General features: G+C 54.6%; 1 protein-coding gene across 1 annotated transcript; it reads right to left on the bottom strand.

Moving 5' to 3' along the window:
* Nucleotides 1-528: 528 nt before the first annotated feature.
* AQP8 (aquaporin 8) lies at nt 529-5,713 on the bottom strand. Its single transcript, XM_086622502.1, has 5 exons — nt 5,451-5,713; nt 3,290-3,416; nt 2,228-2,442; nt 925-1,059; nt 529-565 (listed from the first exon to the last, which is right to left on the bottom strand). Exons 1-5 carry the CDS (start codon nt 5,711-5,713, stop codon nt 529-531), a joined length of 777 nt encoding a protein of 258 aa, XP_086478628.1.
* Between the last annotated feature and the right edge of the window lie 9,777 nt (nt 5,714-15,490).

The raw sequence follows: 15,490 nt of genomic DNA, 5'->3' as shown, positions 1-15,490 counted from the left end.
GAGCTGCTGTGTCGGGCCTCGGGCTTCATAGTGTCATGAAGAAGTCAGGAATCAATTCATGTTGGCACTGGTGAGCGATGCTGCGCGGTCCCCAGACCCGGCTGCTTGACTGGACTTCTTGCCATCTCAGCAGGATCATGGCACGCTCCTCACAGGGTGTTTGGCAACCAGCAGCTCTCACCACCCGCCCCAGAGAGCTGGAGCTGCTCCTGGAGAGAGAGCAGCCCAGCACCGGGCTGCCAGCCACAGCCATAACCACAGGACCACATGGGCACGGGGCGGTGGTGCCCACTCCTGAGTGCAGCCTTGGTGGGACAGACGCTGTGCCTGGCCAGTGCCGGGGGAGGCTGGGCACTGTGGGGGTCAGAGGATGCTCCTGGTGAGCCGGTCATGCAGCTGTGGCAGGGGAGATGGGATGGTGAGGAGCAGGAGCAGCAGGGTTCATGCCAGCTGTGCTGAGCCGCACCGGCTGCTCACAGCAGATCAGCGATAATGGCACACACACACAGCCTTGTGCCCGGCATCACTTTAGACCAGGCAGGTGGTCTGGCCGCAGATCAGGAGCCTTTGGGGAGGTAAAGGAGAGAGAAAGCCATGGTCAGTGTGTTTGCCAGTGCAAGCGTGCTTCAGAAACCCAGCGCCAGCCCCAGCCTGGGTTTGCCCCGCAAGAACACAAGACAGAGTAAACGTATTTGGAGACAGGTTGGATCTTCGCTGTTGCCCTGTCCTCCTGGGAAGGAGAAGGGAACAGAGTCTCCAATTCTTGGACATTTCGCTGGAGAAGTGGCTGCTCGCAGCGCCGACGCAGGGAGCAGGGAAGCAGCTGGGCAGGACGCAGGGCAGAGCCCCGGGGGAGGCACAAGTGGGAAGAGGGGGGGTCAGCCTGCATGGCTCCGCTCTGCCCACTGCTGCGGCACCACCTACCTCCCCAGCACACCGATGACCAGGGCAGGGACCATGGGCCCCACCCAGTAAATCCAGTGATAATCCCAGTAGTTTGTGACCATGGCTGGTCCGAAGGCTCTGGCCGGGTTCATGCAGGCTCCGGACACGCCGCCTCTGAAAGAGAAACAAACCGGTCGCATCAGCCCTGCGGGGCGCGAGATCGGTCCCTGTCCCACCGCAGCCGGGATGCACAGAGCAGGGAAGGGGTGTCAGGGTGGGGGGTCAGCGGCGCGTCCCTCCGGGGGCTCCTTGCTGGGGGCCTGGCCCTGCTCTGGGTGCTTGGCAGGTTCAGAGCACCCCATGCCCATCCAGGCACGGCTGCTGGGTGCCCTGGGACGGTTTGGCTCTGCAGCGTAAGGATGCCCAGACCGGAGCGGCTGCTCGGCTGCAGCGCACGCACCCGCCTTTGCTCGTGAGCATCTGCGAGCTACTGGGAGAAAACCCAGCACTGGGTGGAAGCACAAGTGCCGAGTCTATTTTGGGGCTTACTGGGAGCCGGGCTCTTAAAGCGGGGAAGCTGCGTGCCACGCGTGGGCAGCGGAGCGGGGCAGGAGATACCGCGGCGTTTACAGATTAAGGAAAACTGCGGCGGATCAACATGTGCAGAGGTCGGCGCAGCGTTTCAATAAGCGCCGTGAGTCCCGCTAGAGGGGGTGCTGCCTTAACGAAGCGACCCATTAACATCCATAATTTCGTGGCGCTCGTTATGGGATGGCAGCGGCACGAGACCCGAGCGCGCGCCGAGGCCGAGCTTGGCAGCGTTTCCAGCAGCCGCGGGGACACGCAGCGAGGAACGGCTCCCGAGGAACGGCTCCCGAGGAACCTTCTCCTGTTTGCTCAGGGCTTCCTACGGCAAACACGGCCCTGGTGGCCTCTTGCTTTTATCAGCCCCCGTAACAGGCGCTTGTAAAGGTGGCTCTGGCCACAGCGCCACGCGCTGGGCTCGAGTCTCCGGCTCCCGGCCGGGCTGCACCCAGCAGCTCCCCCCAAAAGTGTCAGAAGGGCCAGTGGGCTCACTCACCAGCCTCTGCAGCGTGCCAGGCTCTCCTCCGTTGCCCTCTCCTGCTGGGCTGTGAGGGGGCACGTCCCATCATCCCACCCCACCCCATCCCCAGGCTGATGCTGGGTGCTCAGAGCTGACCCTGAGCTCTGCAGCAAGCTCCGAGCACCAGCTCCATCCCTGCAGCCCACGGTCCCATCCCGACCCTGGTGACAGCGGCTGCTGGAGTGGATGGCACCGCTGGCTGGTGGGAACACGCACGGGGAGGACTCGCGAGCTCACCCTGCCAGGATGTTGGCCATGACCGTGAAGCCGATGCAGAAAGGTGCCAGCGGGGTCTTGGTCTTCTCGTTGACAGCACTGACGTAGACCACGAGGATGAGGACGGCGGTCAGGATGATCTCGCCCACGAGGATGGAGGGGACCTGCTTGTCGGCCACGATGCCGCTGAAGGCTCCTCCGCTGGCGTTCACGTACCGCTCTGCCGCCGCCACGGCCTGCGCGGGGGGAGCCCGGTTTGTGCCATCCACACTCCATACTGCGGGCTTTAACGGGCATATGTGCTCGCTGGCAGGACAGCGTGGGCGGGCGTAGCTCAGGTTAAAGAGGAGCTAATCTCATCACTTTCCTCCTGAAAGCCAGCCCTAAGCGCCTGGCAAATATAAACTCATTAGCGAAGGCTCTTAGATAATGAGCCAGGCAGGGCGCTCCCGCGGGATGAGGCTCATCCAGCTGCCCAGGGGTTTGCAGCAGCCAAACGGCACCGTGCGGCGGGGTGCCAGCTGCGGGGAATGGGCAGCACCAAATGAGAATTAACCTTTCAGTGCAGTGCTGTGAGTAGAACCGCAGGCAAACGTGGGGCGTGAAAACGGCTGGAGCTGCAGACGGACCGGGCACCCCTGGGCATCATTCTGTGCCTCCTTAGCGTGCCATAGCAAACCTCCGAGGACAGCTGCTGTCAGGAATTAATTAGCTGGGCCCCAGACCGCCATGCAGAGGTGGCACTTGCACATCTGTGTGGCACTGCCAGACTCAGCCTGGGGCCAGGGGTGAGCGGTCCGAGTCCTGCAGTCAGACCGTGGAAGACCTGGGAGGAGGAACCAGGTGCCCCAGCCCCCGGTGCCAGACGAGCCCCGCACCCACGCAGCGAACTGCACCCTGAGCTGAGAAATCAGCGTTCTTAATTACATGCAGAAGAGATGCACGGAGTCCCCCTCGCCCTCCCCATGGCACACACTGCTGCTGCTGGAGCTCCGGGGCCAGGTGGCAGGTTGGGGCTGGCCAGGCCAGCCCTGGCAGAGCAGGGGGAGCCCCTGGTTAAAGAGACTCCCCGGGGGTCCGTACCTTTGTCAGGCCAGCTCCTATCACCCCTCCGCAGAGCTGGGAGACCCAGTACGGGATGAGCATCGTGACCTTCAGCCCACCGACCAGCCACAAGCTCAAGGACACGGCGGGGTTGAGGTGGCTTCCGCTGCGAAGGAGAGAGGAGCATCAGCGAGGGGTTCGCCCCCAGGGCGGGCTCACACGCTGCACTCGCCGTGGTTGGACCCACAAATGTTTTTTTGTTCCTTCCTGTGAGAAGATGCTGCAGGAGAGCAGAATCCAGCCGTTTCCCTTCTCTGCACTTACTGCTTGGAAGCAGCAGCACCTTCACGCCGGGTGCCCGACCCCTCCTACCCCATTGGCAGGGGCAGGAGCCACCACCACACAGTTTGAGGGACGGGGTTTGGGGCCAGGGGTCCGGAGCCTCCCGGAGCTGCCACCCAGAAGGGGTGTCCCCTGGCACTGCAGGGTGGGTGCTGCAGTGCACCAGAGTGCTGCCCAAGGCCCTGGTACGGGGGGTCATGCCGCTGCCCTCCCCAGTGAGCGCTTTGCCTGTGGCAGCGGCGCAGGCGCCACCGGCGCCGCTCCTCCAGCGGCAAAGATTCCAGGAAGACAGTCATTCCCCTTCCCATCCCCGTGGCAGCCATCCCTGCTGCCAGGGACAGAGGGGAGGCCCTGATGGAGCTGGTGCCCAGCCTGGGATTTCCCACTCCGCTGGGATTTGCAGGGTTTATCTCCCTCTGCTCCATGCAAACACAGAGGCAGGCGGGTCTCGCCGCATTCCTGCGCGCTGCCCACCACGGCCCCGGGAAGAGCCGGTGCTCGCCTGGTTGCAAGACCTAAATCATTCATCTTGAAGACCACGTGCAAGACAAACTCAGATACCTTCTAATTAAAACAGATTACCACGAGACACGCGTTAATGAACAAGTTTCATAATCAATCAGCCCTAAGAATAATTGCTGGTGAAGCCGATGAGTCAGAGTGTCTAGGAACTATAATTACATCTTATTCTTCAGCTGTAATTAAAGACCCATCATATGAGAGCGAGAAGTTGCGGTGTTCAGGCTAGAAACATCTGGGCTGGACAGGGCTCTGGCTGCAAACGCCCCCGGGAAGGGTGGGAGCCTGGGAGATAAAGGAGGACCTGTCTGCAAACGAACCCCAGCCGGAGCACCCGGCAGCCCGTGGCACAGACCGGGCGCTCATCCCAAGCCGGGCTCCTCTCCAGCTTCTCTGGACACAAATCTCTCAAACTTGACTTTAGGCCAAAACATTTCCCTGCCCAGGACCCTGAGCCGGACCCCCAGGACTCCCGAGACGCCTCTGCAGCCCCCAAGTGCTGCTCCCCTCACCCATGCCTTTGCTGTGCCAAAGGCTCGGGGTGCAGCTGGCGCCCAGCTCGGCTCTGCTGGCACATGCACCTTGGGTCACCAAGTCCCGCTTGCACAAGCCTCACCCCGTGGTGTTCCTCCTCCTCAGGTGTTGAAAAATTATCAGCCAGTTTGCTCCAGGGATCAGCCACCAGCCTGGCCAGGGGATGTTTGTGTCCCAGCTCCGCTCATGGAGCGGGACGGCCCGGAGCCACCCCGTCCCTGGGCTGCACAGATCCGACCGGAGCAAAGGGAACGAAACTCCACAGGGACCGTTTCAGCTTCTCCCTTCGGGATAAATCTGTATCTCCACGTCAAACTGCACCTTTTTCAAGGAGTCGGTTTGTCTAAATGCCGCTTTTGAGGAACTGAAACCATTTGTAAATGGAATCCGAATTTTTCACCTGAAAACAGACACGGGAGTAGCATCCTCGGGACAAAACGTTTCATTTCCTTTTAAAAGGAAACATCTCAGCTCTCCAAAGGAACGTTTCTGTTTCGGCTTGCAGCGTTTTTATTAAAAGAGGCTAAAAATAAAACGTTGCAACCAAAAGCCAAGCAAACTCCCCCAAACCCAAGGCGTTACGGACGGCCGCCGCGCGTTAGCCGGGAGGCTGGGTGGCAGCACGGCGCTGCCGCCGCCGCCGGAATTTACAGCAACGGGAAAGATGCTGAAGGCAGCGTGTGGGGAGGCACGAGCATCTCCTGCCTGGGCACGGACACCGTGCCAGCGCCGGGCAGGGACCGTGCCACCCCCGGTGAGGGGGTGCAGAGCACCCGCAGCCCCAGATGCCAACCCCCCCCTTTACCTGATGTGTCCCAGGGTGGCACTGGCGAGCACCATGGCCAGCCCGTGCACCAGGGCGGGCTGCAGCCTCCCCGTGCCCTCTGTGTCCTCCACCACGGAGAGGCAGCCGAGGAAGACGAAGAGCGCGCTGCCCAGCAGCTCGGCCACGCAGGGCTGGACGTAGCGCTCGTGCCAGCGTGGCTGCAGGGGCTTGGGCTCCACGTCCATCTCCACCATCACCCGCTCCTCCTTTGCAGGGGGGTGAGCAAGTGTGGCAGCAGCCATGAGGGGGGCAAAGCAAAGCCGGCAGAGCCCTGGTAGCAGCTGGTCCCGTGGGCACGATCCGGAATATGCTGCAGTGCCACGGGCTTGGGATGAGGACCCTCGAGGAGCACCCCGCTTGTCCCACTGAAAGGCTGGCAGGCTGCCCTTGGCCTATATGAAGAGGTAGTGAATGGGAGGCTCTAAAAATGGATTGGATTTGCATTGCTAAAAAAAAAAAAAAGAAGGGCAATAAAAGCTGATGGGCCAGCCCCCAGGAATATAAAAGCTCTTTATCACTGCCATTCCTTGGTTCAAGGCTTTGGGTTTTTTCCCCCCTCCTGTGGGTTTTTTTTTTTTGTTGTCGTTGTTTTAGGGTTTTCTGCCAAGACTCAGGACGTGATTCCTTTCCTATGGACACCCGGAGCGCTGGCACCTGTGCAAAGTTCGGCTGGTCTGCCTCACTGGGCAGCTCTTACCTGCTCGTGCTGCCAAGAGGTACCACGTGCCAGAAGGGTCGTAACATCGTGTGCACGGGGGCACGCACGGATCCAGCAGCACCCTGGGAAATGGCTCATGTAGCTCTGGAGAGGGAAAAACCACTCCTTGTGAAAAATCACTCCTGGCCAAGGCTTAGCTCTCTGTAAGAAAATTAAATCCAAGCCCAGACGTAACACATGAGACCGGAGCCCTTCCCGGCACGGCGCAATGGAGAGCCCCGACACGCGTGTGGAAGGGGATGTGCAAGGAGTAAGAGGGAAGGCTGTGTCCTGGCAAAGGGCATCCAGAGACACTGCACTGACATGGGGGAGGCAGGGAAGCCCCTCAGAGCCAGCCCAGGGCTCAGAGCAGTGTCCAGGGTTAGGTGCAGAGGGCAGACATCTCCTTCTAAAACTGCCAGACGTTGGTACCTTTGCGCATGGCAAACATGGGATTTACTTTGTGTTACTACAGCAACACTTAAGGGGCTTCAAATCCTTGAAGGTAGCACCAGCACAGAGATGTAGCGCTGTACCTCCTCCTCCAGACCCCAGAGAGCAGGAAAAGTGACTGATGTACCTGGAGTTACCAAAGGAGCCTGCCTGAACCACAGCCAAAGATTCCTCCAAACCTCAGCCCATGTCCTGCACAGAGCCCTCAGAGGAAGATCAGCCACCTCCGATGGTCCGTAGCCCCCTGGCACAGCTCTCGCATGAAAGATCACTGGCGAGGGTGCCTGGGGAGCCACCAGCAGCTCTGAAAGTTGACATTGACCCAACACTCAAAATAAAACCTCCCCAACTCCCCACCGCGCGCCACGCGGGATCACAGCCCAGAAATCCAGATTCAAGCTGCGGCCGGCAGCGAGGGGGCACGGCTGGGAGGCTGGGGCCTGGCAGGAGCTGCTGGCACTGCCCGTGCAGCGATGGGCACAGCAGGAATTGCCCCGGCCATGCAAACACCCGGGTCTCCGCGGCGCAGGTCGCAGCGGGGATGCAGCCCACCCGCCGCGGCATTGCAGCTCCTTGAGCAATCGCCTGCGGCGCCTCGTGTTTGTGGTGGGCAATCCAGGATTCGGTTTATAGATATTTTTTTGCCTCTCGTAAGCAAGGGTGAAGAATGCCACGGATGTTTTATGATGTTTTCACAAGACACTGGGGATAGGGAGGAAATTTCCACTTGCCTGTCCCAGGGAGGGCTGTTGCTGGCCACGCACCAGACAAGGGGCAGGCCAGAGCGACGAAGGAATCCCAGTTCAGGCACCTCTAAACAAGTCTCTGCCAACTTGTTTCTCCTCCCAAGAGCGTGTTTCCTACAGACAAAAGGTGTTGGCAGCAGGTTACAGAAATCACTGGAATATGGCGAGTGAGTGGTGGGGTTGGCTGGTCTTTGGGCTTCTCTTGGAACCCCCTGCACGGACCTGCACCGGGCAAGCGCTGGAGCCTGCCCAGGGCTCTGCCACTCCTCGGCCAGGGCAGAGGCAGCAAACTGGCCCCTTCCAGACGCTGCTGCCACGTACATGGCACAGGAACGCTGCCGATGGCAATGCCATCGCGCCCGGACCGCGGCCATACAGGCTGCTGGAGACATCTCCCAGCGGAGATGGCTTCAGAACACTGGAAGGTCACAACCCAAAAGTGAAGATTAACTCCGCGTCCTTGGCTTTTAAACATTTACCATTGTTGTTCGGGGAGCAGGGATGTTTGCCTGAGCCTTCTAGAGGAAACGCTCCGCGTTCAGGCAACAAAAGAATTACTTATTACTAAGCACAGGACTGAAACTACAAAACAGAAGCGTGATCTTGAGGGAACGTGTTTCCCCCTTCGTGGGAGCTCCAGCCAAGTCGTTCTGCACCAAGTCCCGGCCAGCACTGCCCGGGCATCCCATGTCTGCCATGCAGGACCAGTGGGAAAACCGCTGGAGGAAACTGTGTGGGGACATTTCGGCACTGTGCTAAACACTGACTGATTTGTTTTGGAAGATCAAGGAAAGGAAGAAAGAACCTGCAGGGCCACGGCTGATATGCCACCAACCAAACAGTTCAGAGGTAGCTTCTTGCCTTAAGGATGGCTACAAGGGAAAATAACGCTCCCCACATGTAACTCAAGTTAACTTTAAAAACAGGGACAAAACCAAACCAATAAAATAACGATGATTTTTTTCAGCACCTGCCAGCTGTGGCTCCTGAAGGCTCTGGAGCACATAAATCCCACCTGAACCTCCTGATGGACAAATGAGGCTGAGCAATCACTTGGCCCATCACCGAACCATCACAGCACCCACAGCAAAGGGGCAGAAGGGACCCGGCAGGGCAGGAAGGCAAAGCACAAACTGGCCACATAGGAATTATCTAAAGTTTCCAGCTGTGCTACCCTGACAAGTGCCAGGAGAGCGTGCAAGACCAAGGGACGCAGGGCTGTTCAGCATGGTCAGAAGTCACGCTGCCAGCAAGACGAGCACGGGCAAAGCACAGAACTCTGGGCTGAGGGGTTCACTGAGGCTTGAAGGGAACAGCATTGTCTTGGGGCTGCTGGACTCTCCCATGCAGTCAAGGATTACAGCAGCAACACACATGATCTGTATTTATCACCACAAATTGGCAGAGCTGGTGTTGGATTTCTCTTATGTTTACTCTGACCTGTGACTTTCCTGCACTTACAACTCGAGTGTAATGTTTTCCATAACACATAATAAGTGATTGCTACAGACCAATTTAAGCTACATCCCAATCCAAAATTCCTCCTCTGTCATTCTGAGAAGAGGCTGCTCCAGCACCTGTCTTTTGTTTAGAGATGCCACTAACGTGCAAAGAAAGCCGCCCTGCTCTTAGCACCCTTTGCTGCTCACGGATCAGATTAAATACTTGGCACTCAGGTTTGCTCAACAAGCTTCAGAGAAGCTACGCTGGTGGGAAAAGGCGTGGGGATGAGAACAGATAAATCTGCTCATATTAGCAGACACTTATTTTTGTCCTTGTTTGTGCTTGCACCGATTTGTTAAATAAGTGACAACAGCAACTGTGTCAATTAGTAGAGGAAACGGTGGTACAAAACAAGCAGCAGCTTCAAAAGATGCTTTTTAGGAACTGTAGAGAACATTTCCCATGTCCATCTTCCTGGAGAGAAAAATCAGAACACCTCTAATTTATCCAGCTCCCCCCTCCAATGCTTCACTCCATTTCTCCCTTCTTCATCACGCAGATCTGCAGCCTTCCCTTTGCTTTTCTGTACAAACCATAGCACCCAAACTCAACCACCTAAACTCAACCAAGCACTTAGGCAGATGCTTAAGAACATGTTCAAGTGTTGTTTAACCATGCCTCAGCGCAGGGCTCGAGCATACGTGGAGGCTCTGTTGAATCAGGGCAGGTACATTTTATAGAACAGGCTTCCAACTGGACGTCTGTAAAAAAGTTACAACAAAGTATTTGGGTGCTGCACGATGGTGTTGCTGCAAGACAAGATCCCAGCACAGCCAGCATCCACGGTCAGCTCTTCGAAAAAGCCATAAAGAAGGCAAAGGCAACTCATTTGACACTGCCTTATCTTTACAGTATTTATCTTGGAGACTGATAGTCTCAATGATTACACAACTGTTGGTGAATGAGAACTTGCAGAATTATTTGCAGCTCGTAGCAGTAACACAGGTTAGCTGACCTCTGCCCATTTATAGATCCTGTATTGCACAAGAGTTTTGCTTCAGATTGCTACCGTAACGCTTGAGTGTCCATGGAAATTTCCAAGGGTTCTTCACACAGACTTTCCGTTGTCTGTTGGAAAACGGGGACAGTTTGGGTCAGTCCTGCAGATGCAGAGTAGACCAGCTTCTGAGAAGGGAAAATAACTGGTAGGATGAAGCCACATTTAGACCTTAATTCTGGTATTTAACATTAAAACCACTGAGCTGTCAAAGAAGGGGCAGCTGCTCCTACCTCCGTGCAGCACACACGTGTGCACGTCTTCCCTGCCGTTGCCCGACACTGTGCTCCCCACATCCGTCCTGTAAGGATACAGGATACTTGCTCCGACCACAATGGAGCGTTTCTGTCCTCAATAACTGCATTTCCCTGTGCCTCAGCAGCACAGAGACCTGAAAAATCTTGTAAGCACGAAATGAGGAACTGGTAACTCTGCAGAGCAGCTTGAAATGCCAGATGTGCTGAGCTAACAACTGCTTTTGGTTCAGTTCCTTGAGTTGGATAATCCCTATAGGGAACTAAATTTCGTTTTCTAGAAGGGGACTTCTTTTATCCATCCCTTAAGAGCACGTAGACAATGCTCAGGCACGGGTCACCTGGCTGGAAGACAGGCACAGTAAACCATGGATGGAGCTCGGAGAGAGCGAGGATCAACACCCAGGACTCAGCATGGGTCAGACACGAGGATTTTCTTGTACCTGTCGGGAACAATTTGTGACAGGCATCTCAAAGGCAGGCAAGGACCACGCGCTCCAGCTCCCTCGGTTTGCCATGGCAACGGGACTCAGCATCCTCCTTGTGCAAATGCTCCACGACCACAGACACGGGGAGAAGCAAGGAGGATTAACGGCATCTTGCTTCAAGAACAGCGAGTATGACCAGGCACAACTCCTCCAGTGTCCCCTGCTAGAGCTCCTTCGGCAGGACCCCCGCCCACCCGCACCCCCCGGGGCGGCCGGGTCAGCCCCCTTCCCTTTCAAAGCCCCACGCAGGGCCACAGCCAGCCTGGCCATCGTCCTCACTGCAGGTCCCACGCCACCCACCCTCTCCGAAAGCACGGCACACGGGATGGACAGCACGACCACCTGCCCTGCAGTCCGAACACAGCGGGAGGAGATGGGGGAGATCCAATTTTTCGGATGCTCCACAAGCCATTAGCGACGACGCGAGGAACAGCACCGCAGGCTCCTCGCCATGGACACTGGAGAGCTTTGCTATCCATGACATCTAATCTCTTGCTGTTACTACATTTACAGACATAGAAGCTACATCCAGCAGGAAAGAGGAAACTATTTCAAGTTTTTTTCAATTTCAAGTATTGAAATTGTATTGAAAAGTATTTCAAGTACTTTTAAGTCATCTCCAACAAAATGACAGAGGTGTGGCTACAACACAGAGACCAGAGCTACACTCAGGGCCGATATGATGATGACCACAGTGAAGTGCCCTTATCTAGAGGCGGGTAGGTGCCTCCTCCGCCAGCACCAAGAGCCGCAGGCGGTGGCTCCACCGCAGACGCCAGCCGGTGATGTGCTGCGGGCAGGGCCAGGCAGATCCCTTCGAGCACCAGGGGAAGCTGCCAGCGGGGCAGGAGGCTGCAAAGGGAACGATCGAGCTCCTGCATCATAGTTGGCTGGTTGGGGCAACGCAGCTGACTCTCAACTTGCTGTTCACTCAAGCTTAAATGATTTTTTTTTTTTTTCTCCTTTAAACAAGCCATTTGCAGGGATGAATTTTGTCGTACTGTCAGTACCAATAACCTGGGCAAAAGGCTGGGCTGGGAGGAAGAGACAGAGATTCCCCGTGCAGCTCACGGGAGCCACTGCTGACAAGCAGAGTCGCACGAACCACGGCAAGCAGTGGGTGAAGGCAAAGGCCGTCTCTCCTGGCTAGAAAACGTTTCTCAGTCCTTTTCAGCTAGTGGCTTTCCAGCAAAGTAATGTTTGAACAGCACCAGGCACTCTCCGAACCCAAATATTCCCTGAAGGGAGGTGAAAGATGTATTGATCTCAGCGCAGTCATGAGAGCGAGCCTGCCCACACCCAGCCTCCCGCCGCGAGCTCCCGAGGTACCACGAACTCCTTTGATCCTGCTGTAACCCTGAAGCACAAGGTGACCTACTTTCTTCCCCACTGTCGGCAACCCAGCTAGAAGAGACTCTTCACGAAGAGTTCTGGCAGCAATGGTTTCCCTTCTCCTACCTGGCTGTCGAACCGTTCAGCTGAGCAGCTGCAAGATGGAAAGCCAGACTCATGCAGACGAAGGAGGAACAGGGCACCATCGTGCCTTCCATCCCACGGCACCAGCTCTGCTCCTGCCGCGTCCTGCGGTGCTTCCCTCAGATGAACAGATTATACACGGGCCTAAAATAGACACTGATGAGCAGAAATTCCACCAATATCTGCCTCATGCTAGCGGAGACATTTCCAAACACAGAGAGGATTAAACTATGACAAATAAGACGACAAAAAGGGCTGAGAAAGCACAGAACCATCTCCTCGAAGCCTGTTTATATGAAAAATGCAACAGCTCCGTGGTTGCATCTGGGATGTCAACCAGTTCAAAGGGAACAGATGAGTTTGTTCCAGAGCAGGTAAGACCTCAGCTTGGCTCCCACTCATAAAGAGACGTTACAAGAGGCTCAAGACATATGCTCTCCAAGGGAGTCTTGCCAAAATTAAACTGATAGTAGAAATGGGGCTTTCATGCTACTGTGTATTCGTACATTTTATTCAAAAGAAATCAGCAGGAGAGTCTTGTTGCCACAGAGCAAGCATTAGTCACTGCACAAGACGACTCCTGCATTGCAGAGGGCTTTCAGTTTGTTGGTGTTTTTTTTTTTTAAATCTCTAATGCTTACTAACAGAGATATTAAATGCCAGGTAACCTGTCAAACTGAGCTATGAGCAGCTCTGTGACACTACACACCGTCTCATTTCCCCCATCTTCACATTTAAGCACCTTTGACTCAGCTATCTCAGATATTTTTTGTGTGTTAATTCAAACCAAGAGGTTTTTCAGGACAGACATCATCTCTCACCGGGTGCTTGTGCAGCATCCAACGCAGCTAATGCTAATGCCAGCGAGTCAGATCGGAGCCCTTTGTGGCCAGAGATCAAGGAGCAGAACATCAAAGAGTACCGCAGGCAGGATCAGATATCCTGTCAAAGCCGTACCAAGGAGTCTCTAATAGCGAGAGGTTAGTTATCCATTAATTAGATCTTACTCCATAAACAGCAAGGAAGAAAATTGCATCCCTAGGAATACACAAGAAAACAGGAACTAGCTTTTATATACACACTAGAATGAGAATTTTGAGACATCACCAGCAAGATTCAAGAACAGTTAGGTATGCTATGAGGCTGGAAGGGCGGTGGGATCCAACCTGGTGGCTGGAGAGCGATGGCACGGCAGTTACCACCACGCTTTGCTCCAACAAGCTTGCCTGCCAGCCATCTGCAGGGATGGGGATTTAACGTGGCTCGTTTCCAAACGATGGAAACGCCTCTATGATAGGGTTAACGCACACTGGGAGGACAGAGCAGGTATAAGCCTGCTCCCCAAAACCACCAATTATGCTGATTTAAAAAACCCATCAAACCCCATTATCTCAGTTCACCCAAAGCAAAAAGAATCTCAATTACAGGACCAGCTGGTAGAACAACAGGTCCTTGCTCAACCACGCTCCCCAAGTGCTACAGTCCACTCCGAAGGTGGAAGAGGTAAAACACTGACTGTTGTCCGTCTCAGGAGCACCTTACAGTCTCTTCAAAATGGAAACAAACCAATCAAGTCCCCAAGCTCTAGCCTTGCTTTCATAGCATCACGTCTTCGATGTAGCAAATGAGTTTGCAAGACAGCACACACCCCACAGGACCCAAGCTCTCCTGTGAGTCAGAGCATCTGTAGGTGGGAGGCCCTTGTATGCTATATGCTCATTAAAAGCAAGAAAAGCAACTTAATGGTCCACAGCACGATGCAGTACTGATGGAGTCCAAAAAAGTTTGAAGATGGCAGCATCCAAATGAAAGACTCACCAGGATTCACACTTGGGGAAGTAGCCTTTGGGTAACGGAAAAGGGCTGGGGGGGGGTGAAGGGGCATGAAGGTGAGATAAGCACCTCAGAATCCCAAACTAAATACACAGCTGTAATACAGCAGTTCTTTCAGAAAGTTATTTCTCCTTAAATGTAGAACAACAGCAAAGACCACAAACGAACAAACCAAAACCCAACAACAACCCAGTCCAAACCAGCCACCAGTGAAGAGATGATGGGGTACAAAGTTATCACGATTTCAGACAGCTCAAGGCCTGGACTAGCAAAGAAGTCAAAAAGATGAGGACCAGGTATATTTCCAGAGTGACCATGCTTTAGATATCAATAACCAACTGTCTGGGCAGCAGGAAACCACGTCAGCAGAACTGAGAAGTAAACTTTTACTAGACCATGGCTCAGTCAGCAGCATCAGACTCATCTTTCCATCAAAACGTAGGTTGGTTTCACGCACAGCACAGCCATAATAAAAACCTGCTCCTCCAACTGACAGTAACAGCAAAAGAGGAGGAAAAAAAATGCTGGAAGTACAGCAAAACTAACTGAGATTCTTGAGTTTTTACCTTTTCTCAAGCTCCTATTTCAGGACAAACATACGTTGCTACAAGGAACCTTTTCAGTTTTTATGCTCTGAATAGGGACTGCAGGCACAAATCTGCACCAGCAGTTTCAAATGAAGTTTTACCCACGTACTTTTGCCCTTGTGACCCTGATATTCTGGTCTTCTCATGGTTATCAGAGTTGTCTTTACTCAAAACCTAAGGTTCCAGTAGTCACTTGCAGATCTGTAGAGGCGAGTTTCTTGCACTGACCTTCTGAAGGGGCAGAGGCCAAGGAAGTAGTTGCATACTGGTATTTGTCTTTATGCCAGCTGAGTATCCACCTTTAACACAGCCACACCAGTTAACCCAGGAGAAACCGTACACTGAAGATGGGGAAGGAGGCACGATGCTTTTGTCTTCTTCCAGGTCTCTGGCATAAATGCTCTGTTTAGCTACGCAGCAAGTTTGGAGGACTCGGAGGTCTAAATTTCATAGATCCCTGCTGAATTTAGCAACTTGGGTTCATGTTAGGGTAAGACAGTGGCAATGAAAAATACACAAAAATTTGAAGTAATAACGATGTGAGAGCTGAAGGCAAAACCCAGAAGCTGTGGCTGTTAAACGCAGGAGGCTAACTGCCCCTGCTTCCAAGGCTCATCTGCAAGCCTGCTTCCCAAACCAGACAGTGGGCAACTGCCACGGGAAACCACCCAGCAGCAAACCCTGTGGCCTCTGGTTACAGCTGCTGCGTTCCAAGGAGGAACTTGGATGGTAAGGTGAAAAAAAAAAAAAAAAAATGAGACAAGCCCTTCTGGCCGCCTGCATCTGCAGAGAGAAAGGGTCAGTGCTACTGCAGCCACAGCTGGCACATGCCCCTTCAGAGAAGAGGGGCACAGAGAAGCCCAAACACCCAAAAGGCACAGGCATCAGCGCACCCTTGGTGGTGTTATCCAGGAAGCAAAGGCTGTAAGCTCCTTCCGTAACTGCACAGTCCGTCCCTTCCCTTTGGAAGCAGGGGGTTTGAGAA

The sequence above is a fragment of the Tauraco erythrolophus genome, chromosome 17 (assembly GCF_009769465.1).
Source record: "Tauraco erythrolophus isolate bTauEry1 chromosome 17, bTauEry1.pri, whole genome shotgun sequence".
Taxonomy (NCBI): Eukaryota; Metazoa; Chordata; class Aves; order Musophagiformes; family Musophagidae; genus Tauraco; species Tauraco erythrolophus.
Note: the sequence above shows the minus strand (reverse complement) of the source record. Positions and strands in the feature narration are given on the sequence as shown.